Consider the following 21,762-nt stretch of genomic DNA (forward strand, 5'->3'; position numbering starts at 1 on the left):
ACATTTTTAGTGCTATTCCTTCTTTTTATTTAGTATTGAAGCATTATATTAATATACTGTTTATTCATATGCAGTTACTTACTTTTTGATAACAATGATAATATTTTGGTATCATTGACATAAAAGTTTTCTACACCATTCTTCTAAGAGGGGTAAATTTATTCAGTTATATTCAGAAAATTTATAAATAAAGAAGCTAAGAAAAAACTATTCTGCATACTGCAATGCTGTCTCACATGAGTCAGAGATAATATATGCCTCCAAGTTGCTTTAACAGGTATAGTCTCCTAAATCTGATACTATCACTGCCTGAAGGCCTGTAAACCAGGCTGCAGTTTGATCACACATCTTTTCAAGAAGGAACTGGCAATGTGTGGTTCAAAAAGAGAGAGAATATTTCAGTTAAGTTCCTGCCATACAGCAAAACTGATGCTGCAAGAACACAGTCTTAAAATGCCAGTCTTGTTTATTACAAATTCAGTTGCACAGCTTCTGAAAATGAAACATTTGCTACTGCAACCAGAAGAATCCCTTTGGTAATTTAGTTCCAGCATTTCTTTTTTTTTTTTTTTCAGGACAGCTCATAAAGTATGCAGTCCTAAAGTGCCATGTTATTAGCACCACAGTCCTTTATTTCTACCAAACAAGTTGCATAAATCCTGGTCATTAGTCTTTATTCCAAATACATTGCCTGCTCTTTTTTATGACCCAGTATCCATCTATTAATTTTCACATCTTGAAATAAAGTCTCATCAATGATTTCTGATTTTAAATTAAAACTTGCAAAAAGAGCTTCAGTTGCCATGTTAAAATGAATATTTAATGCAAAATAAACAGCTGTTAAGTTTAGTAGTTCTTGTGCAGTCAAGGTTAATTACACAGAACAAGGCCTAGAAATCACTGCCAGTTTAACAGCATTTTACATACACTGTCAAAATACATGATAGGCATGAACCGAAATGGATACATAACTAACTACATTCTACCCAGAAATTTGTGTTCCATTTGTAAACAAAGATGAAGCACAGTGTAAAGAATATAAAATTAAATCTTAGGTTTGACATTTCTCACTCAGACAGGACCATCAGATAGTCAGCAAACCAGATTTCACGTACTCTACTCCTTGCTCTGTCATTTATTTGCTTTTCAAATTTATTTTTCTTTTTACATCAGCGAATCAGTTACAGTGCTTTTCTTTCACACAGAACACAGCTGGGTCTGCGAACTTCAGGAGGAAGGTATCATAGAAGTTTAAACATCATCAGAGATACACTCCATTTCATCAAGCTCTGTAACATATATTAACAAGAGCCTCATCCTGAGAAATACTAAGTACTTGTAATGAGTTTATTGCCGAATGCAGGGAGCATCTCATTCCTTTCAGAAATGGAAACCAAATGCTTTTTCCTGCTTGGACCGATAGCTGGAACTCTGAGCCCTGGTCTTTTTACTGCTAGGGGAGAGATCTGTTGTTTAACAATATAGTTTGGAGGGGGGGAAAATTTGCAATGGAAAAGTTGTCAATACAACATCTTGTAAGTTATTGTCCAAATGCTAAGTAATGTCCATAACTAAAATCAACAGGTACTTAAGGCACTCCAGAACAGTAATGAATTTTAAGGAGGGACAACAAAATTCTGCATCAGTGGAAAAATGGCCTACGAGAAAAATCTACAGCAACTCTCCAGTCATACAACTCTCCCCGCTAACAGAAGTAGCTGGTTTTTCCTTCAAGAAAAATGTGCCAACGTGCACTGGACCTGAACGACTGCTCATAGTAATTGTGACCAATTGCAAAGGTTATAGAGAGGGGAAAGAAAGAGCACCATTCTGTTTAAAGCCTTGGAGAAGGTCTCTACTCACAGCTTAGGATTCCACTGTAAATTTGTATACACCTAGCTCCTCCATGCTTCAAATCCTGTCTAAAAAAATAGAGGGGTTTTTCCATAGGTCACAACTACTGTGAACAATACATTAAATAAGAACTTGTGAGGTGTTCAGTCACTCTTTTCATCTAGCCTACGTAGATAAAAAGAGACAATACCTATACATACATCAAAATGGTAACCTGCATATAATTTGGCCTATGAGCTAATCTAATCACTTAACAATAGTACAATGAAAAATAAGACTTAGTACTTAGAAAAAGTCATGAGTCTAGGTGAAATGAGATAGTGTTACTGATTTTTATCTAGGACACACATTATAAATGCTAAACAATGAAAATAATAATTTGGAATGAGCATGTTTATTCTTTGTTAACCAACACATTTTCCTCAGGGTTCTTGCAAATGAGATCTGATTATTTACATACCATCAGTCAGTCATCAGTTTTAGTCAAGACATCAGTCACATTTGTCTAACGTTTTTCTAGACCAGAAGAGATGTTACAGTCAAACACAGAATATCTGATATTTAGATATATTTAAAAAGGCACATATTTAAGCAGTTTATTAGTAAAGCTAACTCCAATAAGCAAATAACTAAAATTACAAAGAATGGCAAGAGTTGGGGCAGTATCATTAGATTAATTGTATTTCACTATATTCCTTCAGCGTAAGTCCTTCCTATCTGTATTGTCTGGGTATACTTAAACATTGTATTTGCACTCCAGGCAGTTCATTATGTACTTGAAAACCAATATTTCATTGATGGACATCTTTTTGACCAAATTTTGATGTACTGGTAACCTGTTAAGACCTAAGGAGTGTACCTAATTGCACACAATGAAGCCAAATTAATGCTCCTCCCCACTGCGCCATCTCTCCCATGGACGTGCTGTTTGCAATGATTACAGGTCCCAGCACATAAAAAACATACAAGTTCTAGCATGAACACTTAAATCATTAAAACAGAAATAGAGAGTCAACAGGTCTAAGTTTTATTTATCTTTATTTCACTGCCTCACTGAGATGCTGCTGGACAAGGCAGTCTTTCCTTTCCTTTAGCCTTCTCCATCTAAAGTCTCCTTCCAACACACGAAGTACCAAAACACAGCTTATGCAAACACACAACTACTTTCCTAAATAGAAGTTACTATAGAAATGTAAAGCTTGATAGAAACATGGCACATTATTCATTAGCAATTAGTGGAGAAAATCCTGTGCATTCTTTTGGTAACATGGGACCAGAACAGCAGAACATCCTAGATTTTAATTTTTTTTTATTTTTTTACTTTGTGTTTCACGATGTTATGATCAATGATATTATCAGTATCAATCAGACAAAAATAAATGTGGTAGATCATCCAACCTGAGACTGTTTACTGCTGAGAGTAACTGATTCAACAGTAAAGCTTTAATTTTTTTTTTAAATATATATATTTTTGGTTTAAACCTATGAAACCTAACACAAGTAAGCAGTGCAATACACTGTTACATAGTTATTTTTCAGACATGTTTAAACTGACAGCCATCAAAGGATTTTGTGTATTTAAAAGAAAAACGTTACCAGTGCAAATCACTGAATCCAAAACAAGAATGACTAAGAATCATATGAAATTATCATACAGACATACATTCGTGTTAGCACTATTCTTCTGAAAGCCAGAACAAAAAAACCCCAAAGCGCTAAATCAACCCAAGCACTGCAACAGTAAATAACTGGCACTTTTGTATACAAAATTGACTTTAAAACCTCAAAATATGAGCTGCTTTAGACTTAAGCCGTCATCTGAAGCCTAAGGAAGAAACACAATGGTATAAAGAGGCTGTGGGCTCAGCACTGAAATATCCTTAACATCCTACGATCATGCTTTATGTACTTCTGTATCTGCAAAAATGCAGATCTTCTGGTCATCAAATTTTACAGATTACTGCTATGCTCCTATTCCATGCTCAACAACTTCTCAAACAGTTTTCCTTTCAAGAAGAAACAACGAGGAACTAAAGAAAAAGTTTAAAAAATATATATCCAAGATTCTCTTCCCACTTTATAGACCACTGTACATTGCTTGTTCTACATAGTATGGGTGGACCATGACAGATAAAACAAGCACCACCATTATGTAATAACCTGCAATTATTTTTATGGCTATTGAATTCCATTCATCCTATGCAATACATAGAATGCAAATGTAAAGCAATAGTACAAATTACAAGCCCTAACAAGGCAGTAAATCTGAAGCAAGTCACGCAACATAACGTGTCTATAAACTTTCCCACCAGATGCAAAAAAGGCTTTTAAATTTCAGAAGCTGTTCTTTTTGGTTTTCTTCATAAGTTCTTTTTTTAGAAAATCAATGAAAAAACCACTATTTCTACCCATCTCAGAACAGCAAATTAGTAGTTCTATCAAATCAGAGAAAAATTCATAGAAATTGAGATTAATATAAGATTTAATTTATCAGTAGATGAGGTGGTCCTTTACTATTGCATTATAAAAATAAATTGTTTAAAAATAAGGCAACTGTCATCAGAAATACAGTTGACTGGAGATTATGATTCATATTAAGATCATAACCTATAAAAATCATCAGCTGTGCAGAACGAGCTGTTGCAGTTGACAGATCTTATTAACAAAATCTTCCAATAAACTACAGAAAAAGCTGATTTAAAATATTGCTTTTGGCTTTCAGCATATGGAGCTTAAGGTGTTCCTAACACTGCCCTGTTTTATGTGGTTTTAGTGACTAGTTACTACAAACAAATCATGTTGTTGTGGAGAAGTTGTACTAGTAAAATTTAGGGAGAATGAAGAAGACTGATCAGTTTACAAAATTCAAATAAATAAAGTATACTTTTGTAGGGCTTTGCTTCCCTTGGTTTGCGGGCAGAAGATATTGGAATAAAATCATGAAAGGATGACTAAATGATAGCTTCTGTAAGTATTTCTGGAGCTTTACTGAATTACAGCAGTAAACTTGACTCAGCTCTCCAATGGCAGAATCAGTAGATTCTGTGGCAAAGCCAGAGGGCTGATCTATTCTGCAAAACTCTGTAAGGTTAATAATTAAACTGCAGCAGCAAGACTGGCTAAGAAGCACAATACAGTGGAATAATTAAGATCTTGAACTTTTACCTACAGTGACAACTGGAACATCCTGCTAAATAAATAAATAAAACATAAAACAAACCCAAACCCCAACAAAACCCTCAAACCTTTACAGCTGACAGATCTTTTCTAAGCTATTCTGAAAAGCTGGCCACTTCAAAATACTTTATCACAAAAAACCCACTATTTTTCTGACCCCACAACTTCCTAAACTGCCAGAAACATTTCAGGGCTTGAACAAGTTTGGTGTTGGGCTTGTTGGTTTTTTTTGGCCTCACTCATTATGCAAGTTCCCCTGCTTGGAGTTTGCATGCTTCTGGCAACAGGCTGCTACTCTGACATAGCCAACACACTGAGGAAAAGGAACACATCCTCAATGGTACTTCATTTAGTACTTTTGGATGAAAAAAGCGTACAGCAAAAGTAAACCACAGATTTCTGGGCACAGGCTGAAATGAAAGATTCTTAAGAGACATGTATCAATGACACCTCCTCTTGATAAATCTCCTATACACACACAGGTAACATTTATTTTCACGGCCTCTAGATCGTACAATTTACTGGCTTCAGCTACTACAAACTATTCTGTTTCGAAGGTTGCCAGTACTAACTTGCACAGACTCACTTCTAATCTAAAATCTCTATGGCTCATTATAATTGCATGTTATAAAGTTTGACTTTAAACTATTAACAGATGAAACCTAGACAATCTTCGATGATTCGATATTCTGTTTAAGTAATTTAATGCTGGTACAATAAGCAATCTAGCAAATATCATACTGACATCTCCTTTTAAAATTTAACCTATTTGCTCCGAATGCTTACACACATCTCAAGATAAGGAATGCATTACAGGATACAGTGCAGGAAGTTAACTTTCTAACTCTGTCACACACTCTTTAAGTAGTATAAGATTAATAGCAATCTATGTATTAGCTTAAAAGAGCTCTATGGAAAGCATATCCAAAGTACTGTGAATTATGAGAACTACATACTATCTCAGGATTACCTGCAAGTCTTATAAACTGCCAGTTTTCCTATTTGTGAAAGAGGTAAAATGACAGCTGACAGCGCAGACATGACAAGCTGCATGTCTTGTACAGGTCCATCATCCTATGCAATATAGAAGACATACGTATGTTATGGCAGGATAGTCAAATCGTATACAGTGCACAGTGGTCTATGCTCTTTTTGAGAGGCAGCTGCTTAGCATACTGTGAAACAGTCTAGAATGAAAAGATCAAGTCAGATCTGGACCCTAATTCATTCTTGCCATTGAGTTTGTGACTTTAAGACACTACACATCAGGTTCTAGTCAGCCAGCTACCAACATCATCAAATGAAGTTTAAAAGCAAAAGGAAGCATTATACTTTTTCAGAAGATTTAGCTCATTTTTTCAAGTTAAATAGCAGAAGTACTACTTTTTATATAAGCATATTTGTGTTTTGACATTTGCAGCAATTTTACACAAACTTTAAACGCTGTCAAATAAATCAAACTGCTAAATCACAACAGTAAAGAAACCAGCCTGGAAAAAAAAAATCTCATTTGACCCTGCACATTATACTTAAACGTTTGTTTGTTCTCTACTAGATTACTCAAACATACACAAGTATTGCAGTCTTTTCACAGTACTTGGAATTTGGTCTACGTCATAAACAAAAGTTGCACTAAAGTCTTTTAACAGACTTCCAAATGATGAAATCACAGTAAGGAAAAACACAAGTATGTTCTTATCTTTCAGTTTGAACTTGAGGATAAACCTTTTCCATTGACAGTCTTACACACAACTGTTTGGCCCCTGGCAATGTGTCTAGACAATGTCTGTTATTTGTTTCAGTTTTAAAAGATATGCACAAAATACAATGATCATCATAAAAATGCTCCTCAGAAAAATCATGTTTGAAGATTTTTTAAAATCTTCTACACAGAAATTAGGTCTGTTTTGCATATTTCCTTTACAATTCAATAGTAACAAATTATTAGAAGGCTGCTGGTCACAGCATCATAGCTAAATTGGTCCAGATATTAGCTGTTTGCCAGGGCACAACAAGCAGGTACATAAGAATAGGAAATGAATACTTCAAAAATTACATACAAGAAGGTGGTGGTAATCAGTGAACATCTTATTTAGCCAATACCTAAAAAAGCCCAGGGAGATGAAAGAAAAATACTTAAATGTGTTGTTTTCAACAGCATCACTGGCAACATACTCCAAGTTCCCTCATATTGTACAATCATACCAGTTACATAATCCAGTACAATTTGTAAATTATTGAGCTGGAGATTTTTAATGAATTATCATTAAGATAGCACGTGTCCCCATAGCTGACAGAATGAAACAAAATTTGGATGAGGTATTTTATGTGCTAAGTCTATTACCTTCATTGTTACTGTGGCATGCATGGTATCCGTAAAAAGGCACAAATGTGAACTAGAGACTGACTCTCAAACCCCACGTGTACAGTGAATACTTTAATTTATAAAATACTGTGGTAAAAATTATAAATGTTGCAACCAACAGAAAAGAATTTAAGCCAAAATGAATATGCTCATTAAAAATCCAACTGCAAAAAAGGGAAAGGCAAGGTATAGTAGCAAACAGATACAGATGTTAGGATTTTCCTGAGCCAAAGCCATGTTCTTGTCACATTTTAATGAAACTTTAATGAAAGGCTTATCAGTAATGAACCTTGCAGCAGTTTGAGCCACCAGCTTGATTCTGTAGTTGTTTCAACACCTAAAACTTTCATTTAAGTCAGACAGATTTGCATAAGAGAACAAAGTAAAAGTGGATATGAAGGTCCACATTCAATTCAAAGCCTCTGTATTAAAGTATAACTTTGTATAGGGAAAAATAACAAAAGGGTGCCTTTTCCTAAATGTACTTTTTCAGTGTAAACCAACATTTCTTTTTGAACCGTTCTTTAGCATAGAAAATAAAGAATGACACTTTTTAATTCGATGTGAAGGAATATGCCAAGAAAACTTGTGAAAAAAGATTTATCTGCTACAACCATTACAAGGGGTATTATGTTTTCAAACAAGTAACATCTGAAGCGTTTTTAGTAGAATTTCAGAATTCAAGAGACAGTGTACTCTACATTGCTCTTTTAATCATTCTCACTCTTCTTCATATAGTCCGCTATTCTGCCTTAAAATGCACACACACTTGAACTGTATTTAAATTTAGTGCAGCGAATACCTTTAAAATAAACTGGTAAACCCACCTCTCCAGCCCATAACAACGTATCTTACATTATTCCTTAAAAATTTTATTCTTTATAAGGAAAAAAGAATACTCTTACCACCATCAGGACAAATCTGACGGAGTAAGATCTTATGATTCCAGAGTGTATTCTCAGTAACTCCAAAGATTTTTGTAGCACTACAGAATGTTCTGACAGCTGACATCCTCAAACCTGAATACTGGCTTACTATATAAAGCTTTACAGTCACAACTGTAGTGTGATTACCTACTGTCATCAATAAAAAATTCAGAAAAGCATGACAAATCATTGGGGTACTAGGAATGACTGATGACGCAAAAATAATGGTCTTTCAATATTTCACCAGATTTTAATGCAAGTAGTATTATTTAAATATCAAAAAAGAAGATGGCAGAGAAAGTATAACACGGGTTTGAACTTTGGAAATCATTACAGAGAACCTACTGCACACTATAAGGCTGGCTACAGGCTAGAACATACTTCAAACACATTAAATTCTGCAGTTAAACATTAAGCTGTTAATACACACTAACAGTCTTCAATTACCAACTGCTCTTCCACCTTTCAGGGTAATATATTAACAAGTACCTCCACTGCATCAATAGATGCTCTACCATGTACCATATTCCAGCAGGTAGCATTGAAGCCGACATAATGGAAAATAAACTCCTATTTTATTGCAAAAAATCAAAGATCTATTTAAGTCAAATGTCTCATCAAAAAAAAAAACAAGACGACAGACATCAACAGATTAAAAAAATCTGATTTTTTAAAAATAATTTTATTAATTTGGAGTAGAGAAAGCATAATTATTTTAACCACAAAAGAGGAGATCCAATTCTACCTGCCTTTATAGTGTTGTCATATGAGATGAGGTTCATATAGCTGATAACGTCAGAACACAATAAAGGCACCAAAGGTAACAGATCTATGACTGCTACGGAGCCCTTTCTGCCATAATCCATGCTGGAGCCTGAGTTGAGCTATTTTTCTGCCGTCAACAAACACTACTGGAATAACACAGTATTTCTTCTCCTGTGGCTACTCATCCAGACTACTCGCCACCTTCCTACCACAGACAGTTAACCTGTCAGTTCACACAGTAGAAGTCTGCGTAAGAAAGCCAAGGACTGATCAAGAAGGATCTGCTGTTGTAAAAACCCAGGCTATTACATACAAAAATACATTAATTTTAAAACTCCAAATCTAAAACATTAATATTTTAGAAATGTCAAAATAAAGGTAGAACGGGAAACCTTGATTCTGCTGCATTCTGTGCTTGCTCTTCACATTACACAACCTATATATGCATGCAAAATACACTTTTTCCTTCAGATTAATGAATCATTCAGTACTTGGGGCAAGCAGCGCTCCAGGAAGCAGTTGTGGAGCACTGATGATTTATCCACAGTATATCAACCTTGTTTAGAGAAGATAGAAGTTGTTTAGTGAGCATGACAGGGAATTACAGTAAGGAAGAGTATGCTGCCATTAAAATGTTACTCTCCAGGAACAAAAGTAGAATCTGTTTCTATCACAGGGTTCCTACACGACAACAGTTACTTATGTAAGTCATATACCACCTTCCAACTTCCAAGTCATGCAGCTTCCCCAGAGGCTGAACAGAGGTGTAAGACAGACCTGTGACTGAAGCTATTTAACATACTGGGTATGCACTTGTCCTGAATTTCTTGACTACTTAAAACTTGTTCCTGGAAAGACCAATTAAAAATTGTTCCTGGAAAATGTGGCACCTGGAGTTCTGACAGCACAGTTTACACCACATTCTCAGTCTCCTTTCTTCCCCACAGAGCCTTTCAGAAGCAAGTCACAGCTATCCTGCAGTCCAGGTGAGCCATTGCTGCATCCTGCTTCTCAATGACATCCTTCCTGAAAAGGCCATGGCCAACCCTCTTACATCTGACTGGAAATGCTCCCATCAGGAGAAAAGGCTCTGATGAGAGACAGCAGCTGGGAGAAGGACTGCTACCATGAACACAGGAAGAAACTAAAAAAATTTGGATGCTTTTGAGAAAGTTAGGTGCAGCCTCATTACACAAACAGTAAACAGTCTACAGAAGGTAAAGAAATCATAGGACACTGATCTCAGACTACAACCAAAAATCTGAGTCAGATTATAGCTGGGTCTGCCTTTATTTTCATGTTTCTTGGCTCAAGACATCTTATTTAGAGAAACGACTCATACTTGCAATTGTGATCCAACAGCAGCTGAAGACAGTTCTAACAATAAGATGAAAAGGAGGTAATGGGATCTACACTGACATTGTCATCACAGCACGAGTTGCTAAACATTAAGTAGCTGTTCTTCTTTCCAAACATTTAAAAATAAACAGCTGCGGAAGGAGGCAGACATGCAGTTTGAAGGAAAGATGGGTGTTCGTAACATCAGCTGACTCAAACCTTGTCTGCAGAAGTTCTGCCACTTCATTCTGACAGCAATGATAGACAAAAAGAACACAGGTCTCACTGTGTTCTCTGAATATAGTAACACTGACCTTACAATGGGCTTCCACAGTAACTGCTTGAAAAAGTGACTGTCCTTTTGCTGTGAAAACCACTCATTTCAAATTAATACATATTGGTAGTTTGTCACAAGGAGTCTTTTTTCCTCTTAGCAAAGAAAGAAATATTTTTTCCCAACTCAATACTCTATAGTCCTACTTTCTAAAGTATCAGGTCAAATTAGTGTTTATTGTAAACAATGAAGCAAAGTAATCAAAACCTTCAGTTCGTGTCATCAGTATTTGCTTTCATTCCCTGTTAAGAAATGGTTATTAATTTGCTTTTCTTCTTCTACTGTCAAGACTACTGGTACAACTGGACTGTTCATTAAAAACCCCAACACTTACACAGCACGAAATTCTACAGACTCATATAAAAGAATTTTTCTGGAAATATTTAAATTTATTCCCCAAGATAATACCTTCACTGTGGTCAAGAGCTTGTAACTTACCATATTATACCTACACAAAACCCAGAACATCTACACTGCATGCCATCTTCTACAATAACCCAAATCCTGCAAGATCCTTTAGCATGATACATGTGTATCTACTGCCTGGTAAAATGGCACACATAACAGCAGTACGTCTAACATCACCTTTCCAAAACATAATGCAATCAGGTTTAGAAATGGTGGACTTTCAAACTCTTGGAGAGGAGGAGGGCAGGAAAGTCAGAGTAGTTGCTAAGAACATTTCAATAATTCATACTCTCTCACAAATACTGTCAACTTACACATTCACTTTACCTTGAGAAGGTATGTAGGAATATTGCTGAAATCTACAGGCAACTTCAAGAGGAAGCGAGCTGAGAATTCTCCAGTCTGTGAAAAAAAGGTAACATTAATGAGACCTGGTGTCAAACAGAACCACAAATTGAACATTCTCTCAATGAAATATTAACCAGAAAAACGTGCAAGAGCTCATACCAAACAGAAGGGCTGAGATTTAAAACAACATTTCTCAATGGAATTACCGAAGAGGAAAAAAATAATCTACAGATTTCACAGATGTTATACAAGTAAACACCTTAAAACCCATAAAACATCATTGCCGGTAAGTCAACAGCAAAAAGTAGTCAGAATACAACAATGTGCCTGAAAAAATCAGACTACACTTTGTTGGGCCCTAAATATAGATTTCTCTTGGCTGTACTCATTTCCGGACAAAGGTCCGGTAAGAACTGCAAATGGTCTGAAAGCAAAGCTAAAAACCTGACACATTTATAAAAGCGTATAGACAAAATAGCGGTATCTTCACAAACATTGCAGGTATAAATGAGAGAATTTGCATTAAGGTGAGAATGCATCAAAAGTGTCCTCTGAATAAACACAGAGGAAAGAACTGAAGTAGGTGGTTTTATGTAATTAGTTTTCAGAATTATGTGACTCTTAACACCTAGACAACCATTTACTGAAAATTTGCCAAGCATCCCCTACACATTGCTCTTTTTTATGCATGAACTGTATGCAAAGGAAATAGAAAGGATTTCCTTTCAGTTTCATACACTTCCTTAAAACCAGACTTTGTCCACCTGGTTATGAAGCAATGAAGTTAGCTCTTTTTGAAAAACAAATGCATGCCTGATTTCCTCCATATTAATTTTTTGGCATCCCTATTATTTAATTCAATAAAGGAGCCATACAGCAGATATATTTGTCATGTAGATTTAGTAGTACAAAAAGCATTAAACATTTTGCATACATACGCTACTTAGTTACACGATGACAACTTATAAAATCCCCCAGTACTTCATTATAACAAGCCATGGGACAAATCAAAGCTGTACGAACATGCAGCAATCGTTCTCCCACAGCAACACTTATGTACTAGTACACTATTTCCTGAATACAGTTACTGTATCTAATTTTCATTTTAATATTTTAAATGTCTTGCACATCCAAAGCGAGAAGAAAAATACTTCAAAACAGAAGTGTACAATATACAAAATTTAACAAAGTGCACATGCATCTACAGTGAATGTGTATATTGCAGTTCTCATTAAAAGGGCGAATATAAATACCATACTTGATTTAAACAGCATCATCTTTATTGTGTATACAGCTATACCTTGTGTTAAGCAAAAGCCTGTAATATGTCTAAAATAACGGAAGCATTTTTCCTATAAAATGCAGCAGTGATCCATGGAAGAGATGTAGAGAACGGTGAGAGCGAACAGGGTGCCTGGGACCTTGTCCAGATGGCACCTGAATTTCTCTGATGCAGATCCCACAATGTCTCTGGACAACCTATGCCAGTACTCAGACCTCTCAATACTCAAGGGCTTATAAGCCACACAGATATCAGAAGGATACCTTTCAGACCACTGCTTTACTACATGTAGATGATATCACAAGAACTCTATGTAGCTATGATGACAGCTTGCCAAAGGCTACAACTTTTGAAGAGGAAAGCATTTAAATTCACCTGTACTGATACTGAAGATCCACCATATGCCTTTGCAAAATAGTAAATACTTTTGCCTCCCCTCTCACTTACCTGTGATAATCCATACATTGCTTTGATCTCAGCATAAAAGAAAACATAAAGGTTGTCACTGGCCATATACCACCCAAGCACAAGCCCTTGTAACTATGCTCCACCTCAATTGCTATGCATATTGATTCAGAAAGGAACTGGCTGTATAAAACACTGAAGAAAACCAGCTTGCGGATGCACAAGTCTCCCTGAGAAAGTACTGGAGGTGAAAGCCAATGGAAACTGGCTTTCCAAAGGGAATGGTAGCTGCTAAGCAGAACAACACAGGAATCTAAGTGATTGTTTGCTAAGCACGTTATTTTCTGTGGTACTGACATTAAATAAAACTGAGAGGGGAAAAATTCTACAGAACTGGATTCCTTCAATTATTTTATGCCTAAATTAAGAAAAGTTTTCACCCCAAGGAACTAAGCACATATAGACAAAGATGATGTATTACGTAGATGTACAAAAAGCATTGCTAATATCAGTGCCAATTTGTTTCCTGGTCTATGTATCAGGCATGAACTAGAGATAACTCATTCTGCCTCCCAGTCACTATACAAGAAAAAAAATAATCTTAAATGCAAGCAAAATCTTTCCAATGGTACCTTGCCATTTAGATCATTTGCCAAAAGGGTTTGTGTGATGTTAGTTTGTAATCCACCCTACCGCCAGCCAGCTAGCTAGTACTGCCCTTAAAATTTGCCCCTGGTAGTCACGCAATAGAGGCAAAGCAATTGCACATGGAAACACTATGCCACAAAAAGTGAGCATATATTAAAAGACAGACTCTGAACCCTTTCCTGATGACACTACTTGTGAGGACAGATGTCAGCTTTCTGATGATGCATTACTTATGTATGCAGAAAAATCACTGACTTCTTGTGCACGTATAACACAAAGACTACTCTGATGACAGTCAGGGTACTCATTCTTTATTCAGAGTGAAATGGATATTATAACACTGCTTCTTGCTTGGATTAAACGCCCAAAAATGCCATACATTTGCCATAAAATCCAGAACTTATTTCTGGTAAAACACCAAGTCTAATGAACTGGGATGGCCACTGAACAGATGAATGGCATCTGATCAAAACATCAGCTGCTCCAAGATTTAGAAGAAAATAAGGACTTGCAGTTTAGATCTTTTACGTCATTCAATCAAGATTATTATACAAAGTATTACTTCCAAAAGTGTTCTGGGCAGGCAGGGAGCAGTCCCTGTCCATGGTGCTTGCCTACCCAACCCCAGCCGGCTGGCCACAGGCATCAGGTCAAGTCAGATGAATTTCTGGTCACAGCACTGGGAGATTAGATAGTTAATGGGCATCTGTACCCACTGGTACTCCGTCAACATGAAGCTACTAAGCTAGATAATGGTTTACCTATTTGTCACAGATCTTGGAGAACACTTCAGAAAATGGGAGATACTGGAACCAAGATATAAAAGCAAATTTCTGTTCTATTTTGGGACACATCACTGAACTCAGGCCTTCTCTTCAAATGAAGTTTTTTAACTGATGCACTTAAGATGATTGCTTTCATAACCCTGTGCAAGGTTCAGTCATAGAAGTCTGCTGAGCCACTATCAGTTTCTGACAGACAGCAACAACAAGAATTTCAATGACTTCTAGGCAGAGGAGATAACATGCAGTTTACCTCTTGCTTTTCAGATAAACAGTCTTACTGCCCTGATCATCAAGAATGAAAAGACAGTTTTAAACTATAGGAAGAAGATCTACACAAGTTTCGTAGTTTTGAATTTCAGAACAGTAATAAACAAGCCTCTGTTGTGTACACACCAGGTTCACAGAATCTCCAAACAATCTCTCAGAGTCTTCTTCACAGAGAATGTAAACTTGGAAAACAACGTACACACTACAGAAACCTCAAATACCTCTGCAGTGATTAAAAGGATTTGCCTCAAAATGTATTTAAGATTCATTTTGTTGGAATATTTTTAACTAAGACAGCATTTCAAACACACAAAAAAGTTCTTTATTCAGTCACCAAAGACTAACGAAAGATTCAAAAAGCTTGAGTAGATATTGCTTACCTACAAAAAAAAAAAAAAAAAAAAAAAAAGGGAAAAAAAGGGAAAAAACCCCCGTGTTTTCTACAAACTTGAGCAGCATTTTGGCAGCTGTCAAAAATTCTGGTAACATCTCAGTACAGTTCAGAAAGCCTTCTGCATTTCAATAAACCAGTCTGATGATATTCACAGATGTGGCAGTTTGTCATGTGAGCTATAGAGAATAACACTTAAGACCAAAGTGATTTCAATGATAAATTCTGATATATAAACATGTAAGAGAGATCTGAAATTCTCTGACAAAGAAAATTTTACTTGGCTTAAAATAAGAAAGCCTAGATGACTCGTCTATAAAAAGAAAAACAGATGACTGTAAGTACTGTGAATTGTAAAGCAAACACGCTTGCATCACCTGTAGCTTAAGGATGATTAAAGTGATGTAAAGCCGAATTCTATGCCCTGATAACAGGAATGCTAAATTTTCATCGATTTTTAGACTGCATCTATTTCAGAAGATGCTGCTTCTGAAGGCCAGTACATCTCAAGAGTATGTTATTTCTGAAAGCAAGAGGGGGACACATTCAGCATAAACACAGATATTTCTTGATACCCAAACTTCCCATGATAAATATATCACCAGCTGAAAAAACTGATTTTTGCAAAGCTTACTCTGTGGCAGAGATCAGTTTAAAAAAAAAAATTGAAAATCAAATCACACACTAGCCAAAATGTCTACATTGCCAAAAGCCTCATTTCAGAAGGCTGAGATGGTATACATAGTGTTTCTACACATCATGGCACATTTCCCAGGCAAAGGATATAACTTCAGGAAAAAGATAAAACAGTTTAACGTCTGACTGTTGTATGAAGACATGGCCCTGTAAAGTCACTGCTCTAGCCTATCTCACCTCCTCCTGTCCTTCTGCAGAAAATAAGTTTCAGGGTTTTTCTCTTTCCAGTTTAGGTTCTTGAAACAACTCATTTCATTTTAGACAAGCGCCAGAGAGATATAGGCAGCTGCAGCTACCAACTAAATCAGCTCAGTCATAATGTGGAACCATGCCCTAATACATCCTACCCTGATTTGCCTGGGCAGGGTGTCACACCAACACTGTTACTCTGCCTCTCAGATCTTCAAGAGCTAGCTCAAACTTCCACATAACATTGTACTGTGCTGTGTAAATACTGCACAGGCTTTTCAATAGTTTTCAAAGTTTTCATCTATAAATTAGATGAACTAACACCAGGTTGAAAAAATGTTACTCACCTGGAAAATTAGTTCAAACAAGGTAGTGGAGTGACAGCAATGTACAAAACAGGGAGTACAGAAAATGAGTTGGAGTCAAATAAAAGTTTTCTCCATTGGAAACATAAAGCATGGAGATGCACAGAAATAACTCAAGTTTTCCAAGGCAAGAGCTGTATTTATTAAAATGAAAGAATCACTAAAAGCATTTTAGCAAAAATATTCTTAAAAGCTTACCCAATTGTTTTTTTTGCCAGCATAGATTTCCATATTTTCTCCATACTGGGGCTCTTCAAGTAAAGTCTGATACTCAAACATGAGACGAGAGCTCTCACGTAATCGGCTGCACTGAAATTGGTGATACTGCTGCACAAGCTCTTTCACAACAAGCAGGAGGCATTCAGGGTTTGAAGGATTCCAAGAAGCTAAATTCTGTTAAATTAGAGAAGAACAGATACCAAAACTGTTTACAGTAATAGACAAGCACTCCCCCTTCCATACTGATATCAGAGGCACAAATGTATGTGGAAACTTTGTAGCAAAGCTAAACCATAATATTAAATGCACAAGTTGTATCATGCTTTGGAAGAAAACCAGGTCAAACAGCACAAACAAACCTTAATGTCAAATAAAAGCCCATATAGGGACCTACCAGAAAACTGATAACAAGGCTACTACCAGGCACAGATAGGAAACTATGGAAACTGCTCCATTATTCACACCGTAGGTATTGTATTGACAGAGCAAATGGGTTCTGTTCTGTTGCCTCAGCCTTGTGCTTTACTTCACCTTGACTGTCTTGTCACTAGTTGCCTTGCCTCATCCCCTTAACACATACGCCATGGACATACAAGCCTCTTCAATGCACGAAGTTTTTATTACAAGTTCACTGTATATCAAGAAACGTAGTTAACAGATATAAAATTGTTAATACAATGAAGATAACTGTGTCAGTAGCACAGTAACAATGTTATCTCTTAGTTTAACTATTCTAACATTGGCTTAGACCAGTCTTCAGTGCACAGTAAGTTTTATTCAGGAAGGTTTTCTGTGTTACAAACCATACCTAACAGGATCAATGTTGCATGCCTGTACGTGGTTGATCTAGAATGGATCAACGTTAAGGGCAGATGAGGACTCACCCTGTGCTCCTTGCTGACAGGACACGAGACAAGACAAGAGACAATACTTCAAGTATTTCTCTTTTCACTACATTTGTTTCCCTCTGAAGTCATACATATTTAAGATGTTATCAAAATGAATTTCTCACTCTCAGCACCATCATTTCAAACATAAAAGTCTAATTTGTAACATGAAATACTTCCTTGAAAATCTTGGGGGTTTTTTGAGCTTAAAAAAAAAAAACTAAATCAATAATTTTTACCAAGGCATTTTTATTTCAAATCTTAGCACGTGCTTTTTCTGAAGTCCCCAGTCCTAGAGGGGATCAATTTTAAGAGCATCTCAGCTACATTTTACCCATCCCCATCCCCTTCATCCCTTCTCATTTAATTTAGTAGCTACCAGAGAGGCAAAGAAATCTGTGTATGCATCACCTACATACAGAAAAAGACAAAAATGAAAGAAACACAATTCAGAAATACAATCCCTTTTCTATCTTCATAACATGGCTTTTAGACCACTGTATGACTTTCAACAACATCATTTGTGATTTTTTGAATGACTACAGCTGGCACTGCTGCATTAACTGTCTACACATCACTCATTCCTGTGATTAGGATGAAAAACATACATTCCTGTCACATGAAAATTATTGAGAGAAACAGTTTTGGAAGGCAGTACTCTCATTCTTCAGAAACACAGACGTTCTTGCTTTGATAAAAAAAGAAAAAATTATAATCTTAGAGCACAGATGGAGCACTTAGGGGAATACGTACCTTTAGAGTACAGATTTGAAAAAGACCTGATGTTTACAGAATTTACAGCTTCACCCAAGACTGACAGGCACACACAACAGGACGTAACTGCTGATCATGAATTACTTTGTTTTACATGGATGAATGAACAGTTCAATGAGCAGTTACAGGATTAAACTGTACTCTATTCTCCTGCTCACTATGATTCTGGCAGAAAGGGCTGCTCAGCGTGGCTGAGATGCTATCCTTGAACCTCTGCCTATAGAAGCTATTAGAGCATCACAGACTTCACAATTGACCATGGCTTGAAGTAAAAGTATTCCTCCTAAACAGTAAGAACACCTAAACCCCGGGAATATTATCACTACCATATCTTAAAAGGTAAGCTACATTCCAAAGTAAGCTCCTCAAACAAACACTAGAGTAACTGAAAGCCTTGTTCTACCTAGTCTGCCTAGCTAGTAAAAATTTATTCCCGAATGGAACCCATTTAAGCTTATCTGATTCTACAAAATACTAGAGAAAATTTATCTGGTAGACAGCATCTTCTAGGAAACACATTTTGTATCATGCAGTCTGAAACCAGACTGTGTATAACCTTAAATTTCCTGTTCCCAAGCTGCTGCTCAAATAAAGCATTTCCAGAAAGCCAGAGGATGTAATATGCCAGTAGGTATTGATATCAGCCAGACAAGTGGGAATAACCTTTCCTCCTAATGACATTGGTATAACACAATAGAAATGTTCTGTCAAAGGAAATGACCAACAATATTTTAAAAACTGACCTAAATGCAACCGAACCTTTTGTTTTTTAAATAACATTATAGAACAAAAAAAGAGCAAGAGGAAATCCATTGTCATTTGTCCAGCATGAAGCTAGAGTATCGCTCTCTTCAAAGAATTCAAGAACACTGCATCAAAACAGTGTTAATACTGTATTGCCTTAAAGGTACAGGAATTAAAATGAATTATTTGACTGTAGGATCCTTACTAAATGCCTTTCATTCAGTAACTAAAGATTCAAACAAAGTATGAACTGGTTATAAAAACAAATCACCTGGAGAGAAATTCAACTACCCACCCAGTACATACATCAATTACAATGGATTCTCACTGATGAAAGAGTAAATATACAACAGTTACAGACATTTTCTTTAATACAAATTCTGATTTAAATAAACTAATTCTTGACTTTAGAATTCTATCACTGTAGTAATTGTTATTTGGCAATTGGCCTTTACATTTCCATCCATTATGTTAACTTTGCTGAAATGCTATTCTTTTCAGAAGATCTAATTTTATAAAATTTAACACAAACACATCTGAATACAATGACATATTTATGTATGAAATTTCTTTTTACGTATATTTAAGTGCTGCCTATTTGTCCTAAGCAGTAGGTTCATTCATCCGGAAATACTTTTAAACCATTATATTGTGATCCAGTTTTAACAGTATGTCAAAATACATGCTACATTCTCTCAGTTTAAAACAGTACCTTTTTTGATCTTCCTTCTATTTTTTAAATCAGAGTAAGCAACTACCTGTAACATACCTTGCTGAAACCTAACTAAAGCACAATCTGATTTTTATCAAGTTGATGCTTTGTAGAATGTCTTCATCACTACAATTTCAGCATTATAATGATTCTTCTGAGAACATGCAAAGATTTGTCGTTTTAGTTTATGAGAGTAGTGTCCCTGCAACAGTAAATTGACCTCCTTCTTTAGAGATGAAGGATCTTCTAAATAAAATTTTATTTAGCAATGCAGTACTGTATTCTCTATTAGACTTTGGAAACAGTTTCGATCAGAAAAACCTTAAACTAAAGGCTTTGGAGCAAAAAGAAGTAGTAGACTGTGCGCTTCATTTTCTGATTGCCTGAAGCCTGTATTCAAACCCTACCCAACATAGCTTTTTAAGCAACAGTATTTTTAAATATTTAAAACATGAGAAGAACAGAGCAAGCAACCATGGTTTCTGTGTTCTGTGGCTCTAAGTTTTGCCACAAAACCCAAATCTTGCATAAAAATTATGTTCTGAATGTAACTTTAAAATTATGAGTTTTAGTTGTTACAGCTTCAGAAAAAAACCCGTAAATAAGAAAACACACATAACCTCATTTTCTACAGCCAGACTGCTGGAACCCGGTAGGTATGAGAAGAACAAAGAAATAACCAGCAAATATGTAACAGCAAAAGACTTGTTCCTTTCTGTGGCTTCCATCAAAATCTCTTTCTGCTTTGCTCACTCAACCTTCAACTTTTCCCCTAGCAAAATTTATACATTAACATCGTTTTACCAAAATCACATGCATGCTGAAAAGAGAGTTTATCTGAAATTGCTATAAAATTGCAATTAAAATTAATTTTGTATTAAAAAAAAGAGCACACTGACTGGGGTACTGACAGGCTAAGTTACTTATTTCACTCAATAAATTTTTCCTAATTTGAAATGAGATTTCTGCAGACTTTCCAGAGAGTTAATCAAATTTTACAGAACAATCACTAATGCATTTAAAATAAAGAAATCCAGACTTGGATCCAATTCCTTGTCTTGTTTGCTAATAGATATCTTTAAGTGAACTCTGCAGGGCAAACTAAGTTACTCCAAAGTTAGCCAGCAAGACTGAAAGTGGCCCACTGTACAATAATATACAAGTATGAATCAACTCAAACTTTGCATCTGCAACTAGTTCTGCATTTATGCCCATCTCATATGAAGGATTACATGCACATCTCAGATTGGTTATGACTATATTTTAATGTTATCATTTTTTTTTGTCAGCATAGCACAGAAGAACTTACCTGCCATTTCTGAGCACACAGATGGAGGCTCAATTAAACAATTCACTTCTGTCTAGACACTGTTTGCAGGTCTCTCCATAGTCTCCACTAAAACTAGGAGGACCTCTACACTTCAGATCTTAATTTCAACCTTCTAAGTGGCTTTTGGCTTGGTCATACTGCAGCTCGTATAACTTTCATTTTCTAAAAACCCCTGTTACCTCACCATAAGGAGTTTATTTTAGTAGTGGGTTTATTAGCCTCATAAGGTGACTACGTATTTCCTTGTGGAGACAAAAGCCTGGTAATGCCATCTGTGACAACAGGCTAATCCCTCTTGTTCCAATTTAGGAATAAATTCAAAATGGTCTACAGGAATGAATTCAGAATGGTCTACATGAAAAGTAATGGACTGAGAACTTCCATATTATAAAAGACCACACTTTAGAAGAATTGTTGCCCACATAGTTGTAGCTACTGCCATATAGAAGATGGCCAATAACTATTTACCTACCTGTGAGTAAGCAGGTACATAAGGAAGTTGAATATTCTTTTGTGGCAGAAGCTTCCCTGGCAATTGCTAACCTTTTTCATT

The 21,762-nt window shown here is 36.0% G+C and overlaps 1 protein-coding gene across 3 annotated transcripts in view; it reads right to left on the reverse strand.

The window, feature by feature from the left end:
- Positions 1 to 21,762, reverse strand: part of BABAM2 (BRISC and BRCA1 A complex member 2) — a 170,254-nt gene that overhangs the window by 104,043 nt on the left and 44,449 nt on the right. For 2 of the 3 annotated variants that reach the window (XM_056357722.1, XM_056357720.1), the window contains exons 5-6: positions 16,742 to 16,936; positions 11,495 to 11,569 (exon numbers count right to left, since the gene is read on the reverse strand). In XM_056357722.1, the coding sequence (XP_056213697.1) occupies positions 11,495 to 11,569; positions 16,742 to 16,936 (270 nt within the window). The remainder of the gene's footprint in view (positions 1 to 11,494; positions 11,570 to 16,741; positions 16,937 to 21,762) is intronic. The other variant, XM_056357721.1, reaches the window with a different exon arrangement.

Source organism: Falco biarmicus, chromosome 12 (genome assembly GCF_023638135.1).
Source record: "Falco biarmicus isolate bFalBia1 chromosome 12, bFalBia1.pri, whole genome shotgun sequence".
In the NCBI taxonomy this organism is placed as follows: Eukaryota; Metazoa; Chordata; class Aves; order Falconiformes; family Falconidae; genus Falco; species Falco biarmicus.